The 24,787-nt window shown below is 42.4% G+C and overlaps 1 protein-coding gene across 1 annotated transcript in view; it reads left to right on the top strand.

Annotated features, from left to right (window-relative positions):
* The window catches only part of MYO10 (myosin X), a 161,850-nt gene that overhangs the window by 52,926 nt on the left and 84,137 nt on the right, over nucleotides 1-24,787 (top strand). The window contains 1 exon segment of the mRNA XM_082047078.1: nucleotides 14,819-14,977. Coding sequence (XP_081903204.1) covers nucleotides 14,819-14,977 — 159 coding nt within the window.

The raw sequence follows: 24,787 nt of genomic DNA, 5'->3' as shown, positions 1-24,787 counted from the left end.
GAAAAAGATGGAGTTACAACAGGATATAATAAATGAAACATTGGTAGCACTTGGTCTCATCAAACTGGCTGGTTTGTGGCCGCAGGAACCCTCTGACTTAAGCCATGTGTGAGGCTGAGGGATCTTCATCGACAGGAGGTGGTTGGTCTGTCAGGGCGTGGACCTGGGTTTCATGATTGTAAAGAAAAAATGCTTAACTGTCTCGGCTGCTATCTTAAAGTAACATGCAGCTTCATTTCATGCTTGTCCAAACCTGTTTTGTTCTTCCTTGCAGCAAACTCTCCTCCTGCAGTTAACAGTGCTGGGGAATTGGGGGTGGAGACCCAGTCCTAATTGCACCGATGTAATAAGTTTCAGATTTCCTCACTGACAATGGTTGTGGCTCTGTGTGGCAGTTGGTGAGTGCCTTGTTGCAAGAAAGTCATACAAATCTGAGAGCCCTGAGTATATTGAAGCGTTAACCTTTGCTTTGTGCCACAGCTAGCAAAGTGTCTCAGGTTTTTTTTTTGGGAAGACTTTGGGGTCAAAGGGAGTGAAACAAGGCCCTGCTACAGTGGGCTGATGTGCAGTGTCACTGACTGACTCGCAGTGCTTCTCCAGGATGTTCGTCTGCTGGAGCCTGCTACTGTTGTCTGACCACACTAGTCCTGGAGAAAAGCGAGACTGTAGGGGCAAACTTTACCCTGTAAGACTACAAAATAAACATGGCTTTGTACATTTTGAAAATAATAAAGTTTATGATGATTTTTGATGACAAAACCTGCTTGGATAGCTAATCTGTCAGAATATATCATTTAAAAACCCAAACTTTTTGCTTACTGTGTAGAAATTCAGAATGATTCCAGCTTTTTGCTCCCTTCCCCCACCTTTCACTTGTCATGTACTATTTTTGCCACGTCACCAGAGAGACTGTGATAGTTTGATCCTGCCTGGACAGCAGGTGCCCACCGAAGCTGCTCTATCACTCCATCTCTTCAGCTCTACAGGGGAGAGAAAATGCAACAAAAGGCTCATGGGTCAAGATAAGGACAGGGAGATCACTTTCCAGTTACTCTTCACTTGGGAAAACTTAATTTATTACCAAGCAAAACCAGGGTAGGGTAATGAGAAATAAAGCCAAATCTTAAAACATCTTCCCCTCACCTCTCCCTTCTTCTCTGCTGTACGTTACTCCTGAATTCTTTGCCTCCCCGCCCTGAGTGGTGCAGGGAGATGGGGAATGGGAGTTGTGGTCAGTTCATCACATGTTGTCTCTGTTGCTCTTTCATCCTCACACTCTTCTCTGCTCCGGCGTGGAGTCCCTTCCACAGGACACAGTCCTTCATTAACTTCTCCAACATGGGTCCTTCCCACGGGCTGCAGTTCTTCATGAACTGCTCCAGCGTGGGTCCCCCACAGGGTCACAAGTCCTACCAACAAACCTGCTCCAGTTTGGGCTTCCCACAGGGTCACAGCCTCCTTTGGGCATCCACCTCTCCTGGTGTGAGGTCCTCCAAAGGCTGCCGGTGTAAATCTGCTCCACCATGGATCTCCATGGGCTGCAGGGGAGAGCTGGTCTTGCCATGGTCTGCACCACCGGCTGCAGGGGAACCTCTGCTCTGGTGCCTGAAACATCTCCTCCCCCTCCTTCACTGGCCTTGGTGTCTGCAGAGCTGTTTCTCTCAGGTGTTCTCACTCCTCTCTTTTGACTGCTGCTGGCATTGCATATTTTTTTTTTTCCCCCTCTTCTTAAATACATTATCACAGAGGTGCTACCACTGTCGCTGATGGGCTCAGACTCAGCCAGCTGTGGGTCTGCCTTGGAGCCGGCTGGCATTGGCTCTATCAGATTGTGGGGAAAGCTTCTAGTAGCTTCTCACAGAAGTCACCCCTGTACTCCCCTGCTACCAAAACATTGCCACGTACCCTACTACAGAGAAAGTAACAGCGGGGGGACCCTCTGCCCTCTTGGGATGGGTGGATGCCGCCCACATGGTTGGTGCAGCGGCCCATGGATGCTGGCAGGGAGGAGGTTGGTCCCTTGCTCCTTCCCTCTGCAGACACAGAGTCCTTTGTCACGGTTCTGCTAGCAGGGCATGTGAGAGCAGTGCCTCTCAGGAGGGATTATTGCAGAATTATTATTTGAGAGGATTTGCAGACTTGGGTGGCCATCCTTGCAGTAAATCATACACTCCATATGCATATGGAAGTTGGGAAGTCTAATTTTTTATTTCTAAACTGAAGCTTAAAGTCTGGTTTACAGCCAGCTCCCTGCCTTCTGGGAGAAATAGGAGTTTGAGGCACCCCAAGTCTTTGCAGACATGCTGGGAAAAGCAGTGTAGCCTTACCTAACCCCAGAGCCAGCACCGCAGCCTGGCATGTTGTGGTTCGAAGTGTTCCAGTCTCCAGGAAGACTGTGGTGCTGAGCTGAAGCTGAGCTGCTTCTCTTCATCTCCGCTGTGCTGGCAAAACCAATAAAACCTTCTAGCATGGCATACAGAGCCTTCTTCCCTTGTGACCTCCTTGTCCCCTTGTGGTGTTGCCATGGATTGTAGCGACCTTCACTGCTGAGTCTGGCGAGATCAGCAGCAAAGTCAAGTGAACGATTGATCCCCTCCTAGACCCAGGCTGGTTCCACACACGGACAATTCTGAGTGTGAATAAACTGCTTGCACCTGTTTTTTTTTATTCAACAGTACTCTCCTCTTATCAAAAATTTGTTGTTTTTTGGGGTGCATGCTTGGGTGGGGGAAACAGTGTTGACGGTGGGACCCAGCACTAACTTGTGCAGGTTGAAAGGTGGCCTTGCAGACCCACTGAGGGCTCAGCTGTTGGTGCCTACCCTGTAATTACCTCTGTTTGTCAGAACCAGGCATGTAGGTAAGGAGGGGTCACCCCTTCCCACTGTCATCAAAGAGAATCTTCCAGTTGTCTTCAGTCAGAGCTGGAAAAAATCCTGATTGCTGTTTAACTGAGTTAATGGCTGCAGCAATGAAGGGAGTGGTCTTGCAGTGTTCTCCTCAGGTAGCCTTTTCCTGGAAGGCTGATGAATTGTTTTGAGATCAGCACACGTGATAAAAGTTAACTTTGAAAGGGCGTGGCCTTGTAAACAAGGCTGCCATATAAACTGTACTGTATGCTTAAGTTTGGGGAAAATGCCCAGCATTTCATGTTCTCCTACCTGTAATTGTTCTTTGAACATTCTCAGTTGTGTGTTATGTGTCATAATGTACATATTTGTTTTCACAGACAGATGTCCTTAGGAGCTTACTGTATTCAGGGCTTGAGTTCCTCCCCTTTCTACCTCCCAACCTCCCTGTAAATTACCATTAATACACCTACAATTTTGGGGAAAGGGGGCTTGAATAGACAGCTACCTCATTGAAGGACTGCTTCAGTGAAGAAGCTTTCAGCTGTAAGTAAAATAGGTCCTTGTCTGTCTTTGTAGTAGTATGGCTGTGTCAAAGCCTCATACCACAGGCAACCTGCAAGAAAAAAAAGAACAGGTAATAAAGGCTTAAAGAAAATCCTTCCCCCCCGATCCTTCAAAAAATGAAAAAGGATGAGTGAGGGACTGATGTTCAAGCCAGGGTGTCTGCATGGTGTTGGGATCACTTGTTCCCATTTTCTGGGTTAGAGTAAGTAGTGGTGAGGGTGTGGGTGGGAGCGCAGCATGCAGGTTGCCAGTCAAAGAAGGGTTTTCGCTTGTCTTTACAAGGCAACCACCAATACTGTAGAAATGCTATTTTGTAATTTATAGAAAAAAAAAGAAGATTAAAAGTTAGTTTATAAAAAGTATAGTGGAACTCTGGCTTTTGTTGTCTGTCAAAATTAGTAGCTCATGCTTCAGTTCAGATTGACACTTACAGGATCTCTCATACTCAGATTTTTGTAACAAAAGCAAAGAAAACTGCCAGTTCTCTCTCGTATTGACATCTTCCCTATTCTGTTTCTCTGGAAACCTCAAAACAGAAAGGTCTGAAAGGTGTTTTTCAAATTAAGGCAGGAACATCCTACTTAAGCAGACACATTACCATTATGAACAAAAAGTCGCTTGATTAAAAAGTGATTTGAGTACAATCAAATATTGTTGCTGTGACGTGTGCAGTATTTATAGTAGCAGAAACCAAGGCAAGGTGTGGAGAAACTAAAATAAAATGGAAACAAAATGAAACAAGAGTTTCATAGCTAAGCATTGTCAGGAGATCTGAAAACTGAGATTACATATGTATGAACTTCCTCTGTCCAGGTGCCAGTTGTTGTGTCCTTTAATTCATAAACGGCTTTAGAAATACTCAGTACATTGGGTGTTTTTGCCTTCAGCCCTGGATGCATGAACAATACCTGCCAGGGGCTTTTTCTTGCTTTACGGTGAGTGTTTGTAAACCTGCAGCCCCTGACTGTGGGCCATGGGAGCTGAGGGGCTGGCTGCTGCCAAGCAGAAGGAGCAGGGGAAACCAAAGCCCTATGTTGTTCCAGCATGTTGAAGTTTGCAAGCAAGACCATCTGTTTTGGTGTAAAATAACCCCTTTCTGACTCTGTTTTATTTTTCTTTTCTCCCAGTCCTCTGCAGCAGCCTTGCTGAGAGAGCGCCCAAGCCCAGCAGCTGTGGTCCCCCTTCGTGGGGAGACCAGCTGGAGCCGGAGTTCTGCAAGGACCTTTCAGCCTTCATAGCTGGTGCTATGGCAGAGCCTCCTTGGGTTTGGTGATAATACAGTGGAGATAAATGCCACAGACTTTCCCAGCAAGGGCTCCTCGCCAAGAAGCTGCGCCTGGCGGGAGTTCCCCTGGCAGACCCCTGGTCCCTCCGGGCTGGCACCCTGAAGGGTTTGGCCACCATCTGCACCCTCAGGTCAGGCCACAGTGACTGTGCTGGCAGCCTGGACAGGGTCAGCTCATATGAAATGTTGGGCTGAGAGGAAGGTAGAGGGATCCTGGAGGGGCTCGTCAGAGTATCGCTTTCTCCAGTGAGCCTTCTTTCAGGACAGGGCTTGCTTTGCATCGGTGTCCCCTCGGAGCTCCAGCGCCCACGTAAGCATTGCCACTGATTTAATTGCTGTGGTGCTGCACATCGGCTGCTCCTGTCCTAGACTCTGAAGCAGTCCAGTCAGCTGCCTGCAGGATTTTTTTATTTTCTTCTTTTTTTAGGAAAAAAGGCCTTTTGAGACTAATTGCTTTGTGCCTCAAAAAAAAGCTGGTATAATTTGTAGGCTGCTTATTGAACAGGGTTGTTCCAGTTCTTGATAGTGGGGCATTTTATTCAAATTCATTCTTGTTCAATCAGCTGTTTCTGTCATATGAATCACTGAATAAATATGAATTTGAAATTGAGAGTTTCGCTTGAGCGCTAACTGATGTTGACAGTCAAGCTAATGCTTTCAGTGCCTGGCATCATCCATAGGTGCACTTTTCCATTGTGTGGAAGATGATGGGTAAGGGGTGAGAGAGTTTTTATTGTTTGGTTTTTGTTTTGTTTTGGTGGGTGGTTTTTTTTTTTGTTGTTTGTGTGGGGTGGGTTGGTTGGTTTGTTTGTTTGTTTGTTTCTTAGTGGTTTTAGTTTTCCTTGTGAGAAGATGAAACTATCAATTTTCAGCCCTTTGTCCATGGAGCAAATTAAGGTGACACACACTGAAAGCCAAAGGAGTGTGTCTGTTTACTGGGTGCTGCTTCCAATAACACTAACTTGGGGGTGTCTTTGGCATAGTGTCCCAAGCCAAACAGAGGATTGAACCCATGAAGATCATAAGCCTAGACCTTCCTTAGTTCCTCTGGTACCTGCCAGGGTCTGCTCTCCATCTCATTTTGCAGTGCCCAGCAGGTTGGAGAAGTCTTCCCTGGCTTGCTTTGTTGTCAAAGCTGGCTTCCAGTTGAGGTCCTGCCGTTGACCAGCTGTCAAATAGGGAGCTGAAGGCCCATCTTGTGGTACATCTCCTATGCCCTGCCCTTGGACTACTCACTTGGCCTGGCATTCAGGGAGAGCCTGGGCAGCTGCAGTCCCTGCACTTCTTGCTTCATGGAGAGAAAGGGGCGCTTTTCCATGCTGAAGAAAGTGCTGGTGACGTGCCAGGAACGTTTCACGTTTTATGCAGTGCTGTGGTCATGGTATTTGTAGATGGGTGGACTTCTTAAAAATTGAGTTTTGCGATCTCTTCAGGTGCTGTATAACTTCAGGATATACAAGGTTGCTTGCAAAGAAAGTTAAATTAAAGATGCACTTCTTTTTTTTTCTTGTAAGAATTAGCATGGATTGCCTAGAGGCTTATTATAGTACTGGGGTGTTAAACTCATTTTCATCGGGGGCCACATCAGCTTCACGGTTGCCTTCAAAGGGCCGAATGTAATTTTAGGACTGTGTAACTGCTCCTACATTTATACAGTCCTAAAATTACATTCGGCCCTTTGAAGGCAACCACAAAGCTGATGTGGCCCCTGGTGAAAATTAGTTTGACAACCTTGCTGTAGTATAATCTAGGTAAAATTGATGTGCTTAATTTGACTTAGATTTCCTTATTGTCTGTGTAGGCAAGCCAGATTGAAAGGTCATAAGCACTGAACCTGTAATTGGAAGCTTGTTCCTACTTGATGATAGAGCTTTTCTATGAATGGAAACAGGTCAGCGTGTGGAATAAACTGCCTTGAAATACCTCTTGCAGAATAGTCATTAGGTGGGACATCATGATCGGACAAGCTTATTGACAACGATCAACACACTGGGAAACAACAAAGAGTTGCAATTTAGTGGGTTTGCCGAGCTCTGCTGCAGGGTGACCAGGGTTGCTGTGGTTCCCCATGCTGTGGAGCTCGGGAGCAAAGAGGGATATTCTGATGAGTGTGCACTACAGCCTGCATGTGGTAGTAGGAAAGCTGTCCAGGGGAGGTGTTGCAAGGCATCACTGGTGGTGTCACTGCTGGAGGTTGGGGACAGGGTGAGTGAAGGCACCAGGATGGCTCCCAGCCCTTGAACCCAGGAGCAGCTCCTGACCCAGATGTCCCAAGCCCTGGGAAGTCTGAGAGGTGTTATGAAAGGGGGACTGAGGGGAAGGGTTTGGAAGAGGTTTGACTGATATGAGAAAGAATGAAGACTGAAAATGTCCGGAACTGAAGTGAGCAATGGACCAGATAGAGGATTATACATGATTTAGGGGTTGTGTGTTACTCAACTGATTTGGTAGGTACACTAAAATGCGAAGTGGACGTTTAGACGTTTTGCGTTAGAGGTCAAGATTAACATGTAACTGGGAAGGGAGGCTGATGGTTGGGGTGATTCCCAGGGTAAATGGGGAAGAATTTTACAACATAGGTGACAAATAAGCTGATGCTTAATTTATGCGTGTACGGCATATTTGCTTGTAAAAGCCAGTGTTAGTCACAGTAGCAATGATATCAGTTTAGTTGGTAATACTTCTTTCTTGACTTCAATAAATGCCTTACATAAAATTATTTCATTTTCCTCTGTAGTTTAATAGATAAGAAAGTTCAATGTGTGTTGTTTGGTTTTGGTTTTGTTGTTGTTGTTGTTTTGAAAAAAGATTAAATTATATTGAATCAAAGCAAGCCTTGGGCCCTGGTACATCTTGTTGCCTGAAAGATTGTTTTGAGACAATGGAATTGATGTGTAAGGTCAGCTGTTACAGAGGAATAGTAAATTATTGGACAAAAACATTACTCGAGTTGCACTCTTGTCATGATTAACTGTAGAATTTAAAATGTCGGTAGTTAATCTGCTTTACATTTGGTCTTAAATTGCTTTTGATTTATAGGAAAGCCTCCTTGTACTGTATTTTAAGTATCTACTTAGACAGTAGATCTCTCCAGGAAAAAAAGAGTAAGCTTCTAGATTTTTGTTTTTATTTTTAAGCTCTGGGTCTTTGGGCCTGTTGTGATTTATTTTTCTCCCTTGAACACTGCATTCCATAGCTTGTAATGTGATCCCAAGGCCTCTCTTTTCTGCTTGGACTCATGTATAAAGACATTTTGTAAGATTTACTGCATTCTTTTAACTTCTAAACACGAGGGAAACACAAATGATGATCCTCGGTTCAGACCAACAGCAGAGAATGAAAAAAAAAAAATTAGTACTTTTAAGTGGATGTTTTCCTGTGCAGTCCCCTGTATTTTGCTGGGCTGTGTTCATCTCTCTGTTGTGGGGTCACTGACTGTAAGCAAAAAGATGCCTTAGAAGACTGAGGATGCTGATATATTGAATGCATGAACCAAGTCCTCTGGAGCTGCTGTCGAGTCATGTGGGCTGTCGTGCGTGTCACTGTGGCATTTGGGATTAACCCTGTGGGAAAATTCACATAGAGCAGCCGCTGGGGCAGCAACAGGAAGGCTGATGGCTTCAGCTTTTGGGTCACACTCAGCTTTGCTTTCTCGTGTCTGTGGGCTGTCCAGATGGTGTCTAGTAGCTGGTTTGCTAATATCATAGGCATTATTGAAAAAAGTTTGGAAGTTTGGCTATATCTTATGCTGTTTGTAAACCTGTGTCCCAGATGACATCTGTACCATACCTCTTTGCTCTCTCCTTCACTATCTTAGTGAATTTTATGTTTAAACTACCGCATTTTACATTGTCCCTCTGGTTATATGAATTTGAACAACTTAATTTGAGTGTGTGGCGAGACTTTGCTGTTTCTGTTTTCCATGTACAAATATCAGTAGTCTCTTCTGTAATACACTGTTGTTTGTAGAATACACCTAGGGCTGATAAAAACTCTTCTTATGTAGAAAAGGACAGCAGAGGGAGGTTGGTTGCTCCTTTTCTGCTACCCCTCCAAAGAAAAACCAAACCAAATATCTTGATTTATTCATGCTGGGTGACAGGGATGTGCTGAACTGCATCACCATTCCCGAGCAACACGGGATGCAGTACGTGGCATCGGTCAGATGACACCATGTCTGGAAGGTGTTACCAGCGGTGAAGCACGTGGCCAGCCACAATGGTGGCTGCTGGTGTGGTGGGCAGTGGCCGTGAGGGATGGTCCAACCTGAGGATGTGGGCACGTGTCTCATCTCCATCTGGAGGCAGCAGAGGTGGGGAGCCAGTGCCTGTTGCCACCCTTTGATCCAAATCTCAATCTTCGGATTAAAGAACAAGCCCCGAGCCTGTGCTGGTTGGGACTTGTGTCTGGGAGGAGTGAGGGATCAGGTCACTGTGTAGAAGGGGCTGTTTTAAAATGCTCGCAGTACGTACAGTTTTTAGTAGGTGATCTTGCATATTTTCAGAGAGCAGATTGAGTGACAATCTAGCTTGGGTCAGGGCTTCCAAGAGATGCAGACAAACCTATTTCTTCCTTTAAATAAAAATCTCGCTGCAATGGTGCAGATTCAGTCATCAGTCAAATACTGAATTGTTGATCAAGAAACTTTTAGAACATCTTCTGCCATCCTCCTGTGCAATACTGATCATCAACATCAGACCAAAAACCCAGCTGCTTGTGAAAAGCACTCAGGGAGATTTGGTTGTGTGTTGGCTCCATGCAGACCAGAGAGCCCGAGTGTGACTTGTAGCTTTTGCAAGAAATGGGGATTGTGCGGGTTTTTTGATGTGCTTTACCTAAGCACTTAATTCAGCATTTTCCTAAACTCCCTTGACTCAGCTGTTGTGAAATCCCTTGATAGCGTTTAATGACCTTATTCAAGCGGGGATTTTTGTCACTTGGCATCATGTCACGAAATGATCTGGTGAGACAGAGAAAGCATGTGTGCTCCTGTCATTGGGGGCCCACTCTGCCATTCTTTCCTGGTGTTAATAAATCGTACTACCAATTAAATCTTTTGTTAAAATATAATTTCCATTGGATCTTGAGCATAGGGGTAATTTGTCAGTGAAAAAAATTAATTAGACATTGTTTTGTGATATTCCCCTTAAATGGAATGTGTGAAAGACTTCTTTATTTTTTCTCATGCCAGATTAATTGCACAGGATAAAAATGTCAGTTTCAACATAAAGAAGCACGGAATATTAAGGTCTTCATGCTGGTGGTTTTCATGCTCTTTTAAAAGCGTCAGTGAAATTAATTTAATTGCAGTCATATGCTTCAAACTCCTGATTTGTTGGTGGGTTGTTTTCTTTATATGCTTACTGGTCAATTTAAAAGCATATATTTGTGTAAAATACTAGTTATTCCAAATCACATGGCATACAAAAATGCTTTTCTGAACTAAATATAAGGATGCAGACTCGCCTAACAAACACTTGTATGTTGTGAAGTACAATATTGCACTGCTCATGCCGCAGTATTTTTGAATAGGTATGGTATTTACAAATAGGGAAAATTATATATTTGTTGGCTAAAGCCATCATTTTTCATTATATATCTTTGACTTAGTACATGATTTAGGGGTTGTTTGCTTTCCAAATAAGAGTCCCATATGAATTTATTTATTTATTTATTTATGAATGATGCTCCACAATTTCGGAATGAAACCCCATCGTGAAACGTCAACAGCTAATAACATCTTCACACAATGTTCATCTGAAGAGTCCCACCTTTAATCTCAGTGCATGTTGTCATAAGTTCTCCAGCTTCCTACAGCGCATTAGAGATGTCCAACTGGCATCTTCTGCAAAAAGAAGACGCTTCTTGCAGCAGCAGCTGAGGATCTGGATGATGTTTCAGTGGGTGACGTGGGAGTCTGTCCCATCCATGCAATGCAGTTGTGCCCGTGTCCTGGACGTGCTGCTGTGCTTCCAGGGACTTCCCTCTGACTTGTTTTCCCTTGATCCCATTTCCAAGGCTGATGTTCTCATTGTGGAATGATGAATTAATTTTCTCTGCTTGTCCTTCTTTCTCATCTGGGTAATGGTTTTGGGGAAGTATGAGTGTAGATCTCACTCTCAGTGTCTGTGATTGGATATTGTGTCCTAAAGTAGATCTGGCAAGTGCTGTGGGTAGCACGGTTGTTGAGCAGGTGAATCTTCACATTGCTGTGGGTATGTCCCCATCACAACAAGGCTGATGAATTTTACCCAGTTCAGAACAGTGGAATTGGGAGAATTCTCCTGTTTATTTCTGAACAGACATGAATCAGCACGTAGGGTCATAGCATCAAAGTTTTGAAACAGGCTGTCAAAAACACACCAGTATGGTTTATTTTTATACTTTCTGTGTGTCCCCCTATTTTTAATGTTCATTCAAATATTCCCCACCTCATTTACCCATCTCTTCAGTCTTTCTTTTGTTGCTAGACAAAGAAATCTGACTCAGCAGCACGTGATTACTTTCTTTTGGTCATATTTGCTTTCTTCTTCAAGACTGATACTAAACAGTGCTCCTTCAGCTCTCAGGTGTGGGGTCTTTCAGCAAACTATTAAGATCTGGGTGTCCAATAGCTCCCTCCTATGTTATTTTTGAACCCCAGAGTGCCTGCTGCAGATTTTCCCTGTGTTACTCAGGGAACTTGGTAGCAGTGGTCCCCTGGCTTTTCAGGTTGCTTCCTCATCTGAGTGCCTTTTTGGCGTGTTCATCACAGCACTAGTAAACCATGGTAGGGACAGTCAAGCATTTTTGAAGTGTCATTCTTCTTTCTCAGTGAAGTGGTCTTCACTGTTGTTTAGCTGGGTTCATTGTTTTGTCTTGTACTTCTTGAGATTGTTGGTTTTGTTGTTCTTTGCATTGCTCCTTCCTATCTCAACCTCTAATTTTCACTTCCATAATAACTCTGAGAGTTGTTATTTTGCCTGCTGTCTCTTAAGGGCTTAATTTATAGTATTCCATGTATTCAGCATGTTTATTATCTTGAACCATTTATATCTTGAGAGGAAAGAACTTTTTGCTGAATTCTCACTTAGGCTCATCTTAAATCTTATTCCAAATTTCCTGCATGTTTTACTTGACCTTCCAGAAATGATGTCAAGATCCTTGCAGAGGGATGCTGCTGTGGTGTGCAATGGGTTCCTCTTGAGGTTCAGGAGCCAACTTGTTCATCTTCCTGTCCTGCATGCTGACTCCGCAGAGTGGCTCTTGGTTCCTATTTCCTGAGGATTTAATCTGTAATATTTCATAACGTGACCTTCCAGTTAGTAACTATAAAGTTCAAGGTAGCTTTTTCACGTCCTTGTGCTGATAAAGGCAACAGTCAAGATGAAATTAAAAAAAAGTAGGCCTTACAGGGCTTGAGCATCAGGGCTGCAAAAAACCTGTTTTAAGGAGATGAGGTCTGCACGTGTGATCCTGTTACCCTGCGTGATGGCTTTGATCTTTAGATGATTTTGACCAAGTTTTACTGTGGGTTTAGGAAATCTGAAAGATGTATGGCTCTGGTAAAAATTAACAGTGGACGAAAAGTAAATCCCTAGCATTGGGGAAGGAAGAGGCCCTCCTCCTTTTTGGTCTGGGTGGCAGTCACTAGGAGTGGTCAGTGTGTTTTCTAGCTGGTCAACACATGGGTGTATTTCTAAGTCAGCTCACAGAGCCATTTCCTCACCCAAACAAGGAGGCAGCATGTGAAAGAGCTGGAAGTCTGAGAACAACCAGCCTGAAGAAGAGGAAATAGTGGGTTTGAGTGGGAAGGATGAATCTGCAGAGACCATCGTTGATAGTCCTGCCACTCACAAGTCAATTGTCATGTTGGTTATCTTGGTGCATTTTTATTAAAATACTTAGTCAAGTTTGGAATGCTCTTCCTGCCCTACTAACCTGTGTCACATATCAACAGAAATCACAAATATGAAGATTCTCCTCCGAGAAATTATGTTCTTTTTCATGTCCATGTTCACATGAGCTCCACTCACAGGATATATACAATCCCCTTTTGGTTTCCTAATTCTCTTACTGAGTCTGTTTTTCTGTTTTAATTCCAGGCTGACACATGGCTTCTGTTAAGTTACTTACTTTCCTAGGATTTGCTCTCCTTAAATCCCGTTTATATCCAAGTCTTCCAGCTTATGGCATTCTTTGTTCTGCAGTATGATATTTGGTTTATTTTTGTCATGGTTCTTCCACTTTGGGATTTGCCGTTTATTACTCTTGAAATGTAATTACTTCTAATTCCCGCTTGCACTTTGTCTGATTAGTCTTGGGACTCCTAACACTTTTTTTCAGCCCCAAAGTTGTGCTATCAATTGATGCCGCTCAAATTTGTTCTGAGATATCAGGACCACTTGCCCCTTAATCATGTACAAGTGGCTGCTTTCTCCATCCTGGCCAGCCTCTCTCTGACCTGTAAAAATGCTTATCCTGTCATCTTGGTGGTTGTTTACCACAAAGTATGTCCCAAATCTCTCAGTACCTGTCCTTTTTTCACAGTTAGGAATCGTGCTTCGGATGCTTTGAATCTGTAAGAACTTTCTGGTGGTTTGCTCGTGTGTCCTGTTGGCATCTGGGCTGCCTTCCAGCACCTGCTAGAAATCTGTCTCCTGGATCTCTTTTCTCCCCGAGTCTTCCCCCACTTTGCTTTGTGCTGGTGCGAGTGGCAACTGTAACAGTGGGATGGCCTGTGCCAGTGGTACACCTGTGATATGATTTTAATAAACAAATTCCGTCAGGCAATTCTCCTCTGTCAGCTAGTGGGATATCTGAGTACACAGCTTTGATTTTAAGTGCGGTCTGCATTCAGCCTCTTGCTTCTTCAGCTTTTTTTTCTCACATGTCTCAGCAAGACAGACAACATCACTATTTTCCTGAAAGTCTTTGCGTTACTAGGATCACACGTATGTTTTTATGCTGAAATCCTTTGGAGGGTTTTCTCTTCCCACACGGGCACGGCCCCATCCATCGTGCAGCACTGCGTGATCCCCGGCCCGCAGCGGCAATCCCGCGGTGCTCACCAGCGCTCAGGCTGCCGCTTATTGTGCTTCTTCCGTCTGCTTTGTAAACGTTATTCCAAAGGATTTTGGAAGGGTATTTTTTAAACGTTCCATGTTATTAAAGCATTTGCGTTAACCCCATGCTTGACTTTCTTAACACTGAAACGGGGCCATTGGTGGGGACTAGTATTGCCTGAGTAGCGTTGGCTATGAGGTGCAGGCATATGTCTATGAGGATGAGCTGCCAAGATGTAAATTAAAAGGAAATGGGAAGCTGAATTCCAAAGCTATTGTTTTATAGTCTTTAGTGACGTTAGTATTCATAAAAGTTTAACTAGATTGAGGATGTGTACATCTGAGCATTTTTACAGAAGATACATAGAAGGGTTTTCTGACAGTGTTTAAATTGTGGCTTTTCTGAAGCTTTTACTGTCTGTTTGAAACAGGCTTCAGAAATTTGTCTCAGAAATTCATTAATTAGAAATAGGTTTGCCCATTCATTTCCAAATATCTGCAGCACACTGAACTTGGTGTGCCTCTTACATTAGGAATAATGACCTAACCCAGTAGCCTGACCAGAGAATTTAATGGAAACATTTTAGTGGATTTCAGATCAAACATATGAACATTTGCAGCCTGTTAGAGCAATAATTTTCATTTACTGTTTCGCACTGTAAAACATTTCTTTCCATAGTAATTTGAGTATAAGTGGCGTTTACTGTAAGGGCTGGGTTTTTGGTTGCTTTTGGATTTTTTGGGAATGATTGGTGCTTGGTTTATTTTTCTCCTGACAGAGTCTAACAGTAGTCCAGTGTGAAATGAGATAATATTTGCCCGAAAAAACCTTGTAGTCCTCGGTGTCTTGTCAGTATGTGCTGGTTTCATATGACCCCCATGTACGTATTTGGGGCTTCAGTTACTGTCAGAGAAGCTTTATAAGAAGGTATGACTGGCAGGCTGTGATATTCTACAAGTCTGCAGACTTATAAACTAGATAGGGAACATGAATGGGTATGAAAGCTCCGTTCTCAGATACCATTTTTTGAATGTGTGCTCTGATTATTATTTTCTTTGTTTCTTCTCTTTCAGGTATTCACTTATAAACAGAGCACGATCACACACCAAAAAGTAACGCCTATGCATCAAACAAGCGCGGAGAGCGTGGAAGACATGGCAGCACTCGTAGATCTCCACGAAGGCTCCATTATGCACAACTTATTCCAGCGATATCAGCAAGATAAAATCTATGTAAGTTTCTTCTAAAATTAAGAAAAATATCCAGAGGGAATGTTTTAGAATGTGTAGGTGCTGTGTGTTTTTCAGTCTTCTGTGGTATCTCCCCTCCTTATGTTCTCCAGTTCTTTGTGGATCCACACAGAGCTGAAGCGTGCCTCATCTAGTGACTTCTCACCAACAAACGATGGAAGGAGAAGGTAGCTCAGGGCTGGCCAGGCAATCCCTTGGAAACCTTGAAAAACTGGCTTTTTTTTTTTTAATTAACAATTGCAGAAAATAAATAATCTTTGTATGCATCGCCTTGATAAGGCCATATACATGCTTTATTCCAAGCTTCATCTATTATCTTTGATTTCTTTATTACTAAACCTGAACATATCTTAATGTAAAACCAAACTTTCCCTATATTTAGAAATTTCTTTATGATAGAAAGCAGAGAAGGGCACAGAGAAATTATGTTCCTTTGCACATTACCTTTAAAGTGGCTAGTACAGGGAATCCTAAATGTTCAGTTAGTTCTCTTTACAAAAGTCTGTATGTATGTTGTTTTTTGGTTTTTTTTTTTCCTCAAAACAAATGAACCATTTTGCCTTTCAGAAAAATGGATAAACCAAAAATGAATTGCATATAAGAACAATCCTGCATGTGCAGGGAGGAATAGCTACTTGAGAAGAGTTTGGTTTTCTGCCAGTGTTGTTAGGTTAGACTGTAATACTCAGTGTGAGTCAAAATAAAAAAAAATGATGTTTTCTGAGTCATTAAGCGTACTCAGATGGAGGACACTTCCCCCTTTTAAAAAGTGTGTGCGTAAAAGCGAGTAATTTTTTGAAGAGGCAAAGAATAGCCTTGTTCTAAAGAGACATGTCCCAGCTTATTTCTTAGCTTGTCAAGGCAAGTTTAGGGTATTCTGATACTTGGTGCTCAGTGCGGTGTACGTTTCTAGACAAACAGGTTCGTGTGCTGTAAATGATGACAGATATTCAGTTGCTGCTGAATACTCATTGCCCCTTCAGTTTTGCTAACTTTGCTGCTTACTCTTTTGAGTCTACCTCACCTTAAGAATTATTGAAAAGGAGGTCAGAAAAAAGGTGTACTTCAAAATGCATATGGAAGCCTCTCTGCTGCCCTGTATATGTAACCGGGACCTGATGTACGAAGCATCTTCTTTTCCTCCTCATTGGTACCCTAGTTTTGCTGTGCCAGTGGTAGTGTTTTAACAGGACAGGACTCCAGGAAGAGAAACCCCATGAAAAGCCAATTAAATAGCTTGAATAATTTTATGAAACTTCATAGATATATGAGCATGTGTTGTAGGAGGAGGCATTGCCATGGCAAAATGAACTGTGTCTTTTCAAGCCAAAATCTCTGAACTGTATTGCATAGTTCAACAATGTTTTAATGTTAAAACAACAAAAAAAAAAGGACTGAAAGGTGCACTAAGTTTACACTTGTTGAAGGCATACTTGCTGCTGAAGAAATTAGGTTCCTGGTTGTCCTGTTTTGAGATCAGATTAGTTCCTGTGCAGGATAGTAGAAGCCATTGGAGTTCATGCCAGGAGCAATCAAAACTTTCCAGATTGTATATTTGGCTTCCCTCTTTCCTCCATAAAGTCCTCTTGCTTGGCCAGGAATGGCTTAATCAGTGTAGTACACTTACTGTCTGTTGAAGCCACCTCAGCATCTTGACTTTATCTGTCCCTTGTGCATTAGGTTTAAATTGGGAAGACCGGTGCCCTTCTCCTCGCTGAGTTTAGGGGCTGATCATCCCATTGAAAGACTTCTTGCCATCGCTGAATAGAAACCATCAAGTAATTGCTGTGTCCTGACTTTCACCTCACAGGTCCCTCTTTATTGCATCTCCTGGTCCACACCCTGAGTAGGGGCAAAAGATATGCAAAGGTGTAGGCTGGCATATGTGTGTAGTATTACAAATGTATTAATGTGATTCTTGAGTCTGGCAGCTTTTTGTTAGTTTTCTCAGTGGCAATGAGACCAGGAAGCACCTTTGTACCCCTAATGAGGAATGTGCTTAATTAGGATGTAAGTTTTGGGGATTGCTTCTTCACACACACATAAAAATTATATGAAGTGCAAGATAATAAATTGTAGTGTAAAGTATATATCATTTCAAAAATACAGAAAAAGCAATTAAAAGGAAATGTAAACAATTGCTTTCTCAGGAAGACAATTATTTATGCAATTCTTCCACTGTTAGCTTGTGTGTTTGTCTGTATTTGAGGAGCTGTTTCTCCAGCAATGAGCATTTAAGTAAATATCTTCAGATGTTTGAGTTGTCTCAACTCAAACCTTCCTTTACTTAATAACTTTTTTGTCACACATAATCACACATGTGTTCCTAAATTCTTCACTACTTCATAATTAATTCTATAAAGATATTTGCTATGGATGCCAAGTTATGTGAAATGTGTCAGGGATTTTGTTTGGTGCTGCCAATAACTGCAGCTATAAAGGGTCAGCAGGGGATTTTCTCTATTCCTTGCTGTTCCTTGGAGAGGAAGGAATATTGATTTAGCATACAGACTATGTTCATAGTGTGAGTGATGCCCGGCTCTGCACTTAATGAGTTGAGGCTCTTAGCTGAGTCTGTGCTGTTAGCAAGAAGGTGAGTGACAGAAGTTGTTCGTGCCTACGTTCAACCATCTTTTTGTATCAGGGTCAAGTCTGTGGCATCTGCTAGTGATACTTTTTATCTGAGTTTCCGTAAAAGAAAACAGCGCGTGCTTTCCCTTTTCGGCCTGTGAGAAGCATGGGATGTACATGCCCTTTCTTGATTACTTAAAGCAGGCCCCTGTCTGGTATTTTTTTCAGATTTCTTGATTAATACTGGTTTTATCTAAAAGTTTGCTTCTGGGCTATCACCGCTTTTGCTGTCCAGGAAAGGAGCAGAGTTAGGGTGACAGTGATCATATGGTGCAGGGGTTTTCATTGCTACTTCTTTACCCATTTGATTCCATTAGGAACAACTTGGTATGGGAGGCCCTGCTTCTGGACATCGGCAGATGAGGTTTGATGCCCGTCTTTGAATGCTCAGATTAGCTTGTGTGGCTAGGCTGGTATGTGGCAAAATATGGAAAGATAAACACCAGTGCTAAATGTGGAAGGTGCCCACATTTGAAAACAGAGCCTTTTGTGAAGGCGAAGGTGGGATTTTGCTGGCTCTGAAGCAAGGCCAGCACAGGGCAGGCGGCGTGGAGAAGGGAAGTGCTGCGGCCACCATTCTTGTCGCAGTTCAAAGGCGGGTTGTTCCCCAGGCTGTTGATCCTGGTTTACTTTTAGTTAAGTACACACTGAGGAGGAGGCTGGCTTACCCTTGGAGAGGACGCTGTAAACCACACCACGTGGACTGTGCTGCAAGACGCACAAATTACGGTGTCTGAGCTGGCTCTGGGATGAGCCGTGGTTGTCCCGTCTCTGTGGCCAGCAGTGAGTTACCCAGGCAGGGTGGTGAATTTCAGGAGAGCAGACCAGAGGATTAGAGAGCAGCTTTTGCTGAGGTGAGAGACAGGTTGGAAATACCTGCATTATACATTGTGCAGATCAGTATAGAGGTTTTCAGCGTCAGATCCACCCTTGTTTGCCTGAGTTCAAGCAATAAACAAGTTTCAAAGCACATCTGATTAGTTTTTTCCTTTTGAATTAAGCTCTGAAGAAATGCCAGGTAGGCACGTTCCCCTTTTGAAGTGGTGATGGTTTGACGCGTGCCCATCTTGTTTATGTGGAGAACATGTACCTGTGCCCAGAGAGGGGTGCTGCATGGGGTGGGGTGTGGTGGTCCCTCAGCTGCCCTCCCCTGATGGGGAGAGTGGCCTCCAGGTTGTCCAACAATTGGGTGTGGTGGTTGGGAAGGGTGAGAGAGAACATAACCTATTTTTGTTCACTCTCAAATGAGTACTGCAGCTTGCCCGCCGATAATTATAACCATCTGTTAGGTTTGTGTGCATATGTCTAAAAACTTCTGTACCAGCCACGTAGACATGTGCTGTACCAGCCACATCCACATCAGAGGGAAGATGATGGTAGTTAGGAGCTCATTTTTTGTGGCTGGCTTCCTTTCTCTCTTGAGCTGAAGCAACAAACATGGAATAACTTGGATGAGAAAGCAACAGTTCTCCAATTTTTAAAAAAAGGTGTTAAACTGGAAAAGATGTTTCTTCTCTGACAAGGTTGCTTGCAGAGCTCCTAGCCACTTTATTACACTGAATGCTCAGTTATCCGTTCTTAAAAAGTACATTCAGTTATTTATGCATCGATTTTTAAATCTATTTGTGTTTATTTACTTTAGCAACATATTCAGCTGTAGTTTGTTAAACTTGCAGTAATTAGATAATTTATCTCTCTCGGAGTCATGAGGGTTCCCTGAGGCAACTAGTTGATGTTTGTGCAGTATTAATCAATAATCACCACTGGGTTTTTTTTTTTTCAAATTCTGTTTGCAGACGCAGACACTTTAGTATCTAGGTCAGTTGCTCTCTGTGACTTGTTTGTCTAGATTTTTGCATATTCATTTTTTTTTTTTCTGAGTACAGTGAAACTCATTTCAGATCTGGTGCAGTTGCTCTGTGCCATGTTAGAATGGTCACCAGGAAGTGGATGTTGCTGCATGTTATAGTGAGAAAATAGCAAGGCACACTGAAGTCGTGGTTAATTAAGTACAGACAGACAGATGTAATTCATATGCTTTGAAAGCACTCCTGTTCAGATGTCCTCTACCACAGACACAAGTTGTAGGTGGAGGCAGAAAGAAAAAGGGAGATCAGTAGAAGACAATAGCTCCGAAGTGTTTACTTATAAAGGCAAAACTTGTCATGACTGATTTCTTAAATGGAAAAATTTGGATGCACTCCCTGCAGAAACTGAACCTAAAAAGAATGTGTATCAAGGATCCATACACCATCCTGGACAGCTCAACATCCTTGGTCTTTGGGCTGTCATGCTCTGTGATACAAAGAAATGTGGGCCATTGGCTGAAAAAAACAAACAAGCAAAAAAAAAACCAACACAACTGTATACATAAATTGTGTTGTTAGTTGGTACCATGAGATGCATATAATGTACATTTAGACCAAGTCCCTTGTTATTACACGGGCTCGTAGAACTGCATTTATTCTAATCTTGGCTGCAACCCAGCTGTGGTTGCACAGCTCCTCTCCATAGGCATTCAATGCGTTAGAGGAGTCGCAAGTAACCGGTTTGCAGGATCTGCTCTATGGCCACTAAGGAAACTGCTGTTGATATAACTGCTTTGCTTTTACAGTAAAGAAATTTTAAAAGTGTTCTGATGAATCACAGTGTTTTCCATGCCCTCCTGTGCTACTGGGGGGATGGGGAAGATTCTCCCTACCACCTCCCTCGGTGGAGCTGCAGAGAGTAGAGGACGCCGTTGCTAAGAATTCATTACAAATGTCTATACATAGCTACTTACCTCCATAATTAGCATGTTATGCTTACACACATCAGATAGTGTTTTCAAAATGTAGCTCAAAGTGAGTTCCTGTCTCTGAGCATTAATTATAGCTTCCATTTCACATCTGTTACTAGAGAGCAGCAGACAAAGATCTATATAAACACAGCAGGCTTTTAATTGGAAATCTAGTGGAATTTATTTCTGGTGATTGATGTTCCTAAAGGATGGTCAGTTAAATAGATCAACAATTGTCTGCCAAAAGGTCGATTATCATTATTTTTTATTTGTTTTTCTTTTTTTAATACATGCTAGAGGAAGAACACAGCTGTAATGATTTGAGAAGTAAACAAATACCATCCATCGTTTAACCAGCTTTGCTTCTGAATTCCTCCATGCTGCAGAGCTTGTGGGACTGCTGATAATAATGACAATGACAACAACAATAACAGATGTTTGCGTGAACTTTGTCTTCACAACTGAAAACACTGGGAATTTTAAAGGTGCATATTTTTAGATCTTAGCAAATATGTCAGGCTGAGGTGTTGTGATCAACATGATAACATTAAAAAGGGGACTTGTCAGAAAGGTCCGCCTAATTGAGTACACTATAATTTATGCAATGGCTACACAAATACATACATTTTTATTATGGTTTACAGCACATTAGGTGCTTGTTGGTATCCTGCTGTGTGTGCATGCTGCAGTAGGGATATTACCCTCTGTCATCAGGAGGCTGTTTCAGTGAGACAGCTGGGGAAGCAGAGGAGGTCAAAGCTTTGTTAAAACATGAAAAATATTGCTCTTTCTGTCTGCTTTGTACCAATATTTTTCTTCTAATTTAGTTGGCTGGTAGGAGAATAAATAATACATGCAGGATCAACAGGGTCAAATCCTATTGACTTCCATGAGTTTTGGATGATACTCAAGCCCTACTTAATGATAACTTCATATCGTAAATTTCAAAGTAGAAATCTGTCACCTTATGCAGGTTTTGTCATTGGTGATGGGATATGTTGCAAATATCTTCTCATATCTGAAGGCTTGTTTTCATGCTATTTTCTCCACACCTTTATTGACTGTCACTGCTAACTCGGTGTACTGAGAATAGAAAGTAGATCATCTTGCAGAATCCAAAGGAAAATTTCTCAGTCACTTGTGATAGTGCCGACAAAAGCTTAGTGCCATTCAGTCAGAGATTTTGCAAATTATGCTGAACACTTCTGTGTGTGCATTTGCCTCGCTTGCAGGTGAGCTTTGGCTCCTTTCTGTAAGGTCTGTTGCTCCCAGGCCTGGAAAGGCATTGAAAGGAGGGCAGGAATTTGGACTCTGAAACTTAAGCCGCTTGTCTGTCACCAGCACATGTTTTCTTTATGTGAGTTAGGCTTTGACTGTAAAGCGAGCTGCACAAAATTTACTGCTTGTGCTACAACGGCCAACTGCCTTATTCACATATTCCGGCAGCTTAACGCTAGAAAGGCCACAAACAACCCATTTAAGTTAAGAATTAATTAAATTACTTTTATAGCTATTGTCTACCTGTGTAAATGATTCATAACCAGGTTGTTACTTTTATATGAAAAGATGTAGTCCATTTCTCTCAAGCAGTTTCAGCGCTTTTCTTTTGATGCCCATCAGTCTTTCCTTTTAAAAGCAAACTAAGTCCAAAAGTTCAATTTAACAGATTTTTGGCTGCTAATGCCATTTGCCATCTTAGTGCTGATTTCTAGATCCATGGCCATTTGGCAACAGTTTGGTGCCATCCAACAAATTATCTGGTGTATACTTAGATTTCAGTTATTCTGGCTTTTGATTTCCTTTTTCATGCTCTGCTAAAGTTTGATTCCTGCTCTCCTCCTAAAAAAAAGGCCTTTCTATAGAAGAGGTCTTAAAACATTAAAGGACCACAGAAGTTACGAAAATCTGGACATTAGCATGTAAAATACAGGCAGAATGAAACATATCTCCAAAGCTTTATATTAAAAATATTTCTCCAGTCTTCCAGAGACAGTGCTTTTTGATATATCATCTAGCAGCATTTTTGTCTGCTGAAAAGCCCCTTCATCTTCCTGAGATTAATCTATAGAAAGGAAGAAGACTATTTTTTTTCTTTTCCTTGCTGGAGGGTGAATTAGACCTTCAGACAACTTTGAAAGACTCATTTGAGCATCGTACAATAACAAAGCAGGAAGAACTGGTGTGTGGCCACAGGCCATTTGGAATGAAGCGATGAGCCCTGGGGTCTGTGCTCTTTCTGGGGCCTTTTCTGATTTGAGCCCGAGATGCCCTGGTTGGAGTTAAGCTGTGCACTTGTGCAGACAGATTGCTACGGTCTGATGTGCAAACCTACATTTACATGTATTGCAGCCCATGAAAATAACAAAAATCAATGTCTCATTCTGATCGATCGTGGTTTTTTGTTCGGGAGGTCACCTCCTCTCTCCACTTGGCAGTGGTAAAGAGAGATACTTTTCCATAACACTTAATATAAACAGTCTATGCACAAAAAATCATTATCCTGACATCCAGCAGATAGGACTGCTACATGGTAGAGATTGTATTGTATTAGTCAGCAAAGAAAAGCAATAAGAACAAGGAGACTTGGTCCTTTTTATACAGGAGAAAACATGCCAAAAGCCTGTGAAATTCTTAAATAAGGAAGGATGTCTGTCTGCCATCAATATTATTGTCTGTTGTTTTGGTTTTTACCTTTGGCTGTAACAATGCTCTTTTATCAGCTTTTCTTTATATTAGTTTCATATTTCCTAACTGGATCTTTTTTTTGAGATTCCGGTTAACACTTGTGGAGTTTCCTTCTACATGGAACAGTCCATTTAGTAGGAGAAAATGAATGGGAAAATAAGATGGAATTAAACTATGAGTGTATCTCTTAACCCATGGAGAGCTCTTAGTTATGTGCAGGTTCTTCACCATCTCTGGGCCTTCTGTGGAGTTAAGCTGAAAGATGTGACTGCCTGTGTGCACTGAGTATTTCGATTGGCAGCTAAGATGACCAAACCCCAGTTTTTAACCCTTAAGAAGTAGACAGATACTATAAGGACACTATGAATGTGCAAGGCTGAAGCTGTAGATAGTGGAAGGATTCGCTTAGTTTAGAAGTTAAGGTAGCTGGGTTGCAAAGCACCATTTTTTTCATGAAGAAGCAGAATAGTGTTTGCCTTTGGAGGGGCTTAGAACATGATGGTGTTGCTTAATACTCTTATACCAAGGGAAGCTTAAGGTCACATTCGTTGGGTTGAAAGGTGAACATAACAGATGAGGATGAATCTAATAGGCCTGCTGTTGCCCAACAGTTGCCTATGATCGTGTGAAATAATGTGTTTAAAAAATAATCAAATATTTGCCTTGGGTCTCAGCTGTGCTCAGCACAGGAAGCGCAAAGGCCACCAGGGCTGTAGTTGGTAGAAGTGAGTGCTGCATCTTACATCATAGGCTGAAGCACATGGGAAAGTGCAGCAAAGCAGCGTGAACATGCCTGAGAAGATGCTTTTCAAAAACAACGACAAGGAGAACATTAAGCACAAGGGCCTCAGATGTAGGTTAGCTGCCTGTTGGTACTTGATCTTCTCAGTGACATTCTCTGTTGTATTCTGGTTCCCTTCTAAAGGTCCTCTGCTGTGGATGCTAATGCTTGCATTTGTTGTGTGGCCAGTGTGTTTACAAACAGCTCATAGAATCATGGAATCATAGAATCTTTGTGGTTGAAAAAGACCTTTAAGATCATTGAGTCCAACCGCTAGCCTAGCACTGTCAGGTCTGCTTGTAAACCATGTCCCTAAGAACCTCATCTACACATCTTTTAAACACCTCCAGGGATGGTGACTCCACCACATTCCTGGACAGCCTGTTTCGGTGCTTCACAACCCTTTCCATGAAGAAATTTTTCCTAATGTCCAATCTAAACCTTCCCTGGTACAACTTGAGGCCATTTCCTCTTGTCCTATCGCTTGTTATGTGGGAAAAGAGACTGATACTCTCCTCCCTACACCTTGAGAAGAAAAAAGGACAATTTATGGGTCACAATGGTGTGTGCATTGACAAGGAACACAGAGAGAAAGAAAATCGAAGCTGATGTAAATTTGGGCAGTTGGGGAACCTGCCATGAGTCACCGAATTTGATGAGAACTACAGAAGCCCAAGCATGTAGGGATGATTACAGAGTATGACATTACCATCTTAGAAATGGCTTGATTGGTTGAAAACATCTAAACTTGTAGTTTAGTACTTCACTTTGATTATGGTTTTCAAGAAAGGAGCTTGGCTTCAGACATTTTAGTTTATAATTTAGAGACACAACTAGATTCTGTCCCACTGAAATTATCATGGGACTAGCTGAAAGATGGGGTATACTTACCACAGAGAGGATAAATCAAGGTCCT

The sequence above is a fragment of the Streptopelia decaocto genome (genome assembly GCF_964273445.1).
Source record: "Streptopelia decaocto genome assembly, chromosome: 2".
Taxonomy (NCBI): Eukaryota; Metazoa; Chordata; class Aves; order Columbiformes; family Columbidae; genus Streptopelia; species Streptopelia decaocto.
The sequence above is the reverse complement of the archived record's forward strand: the minus strand, read 5'-3'. Positions and strand labels throughout refer to the sequence as shown.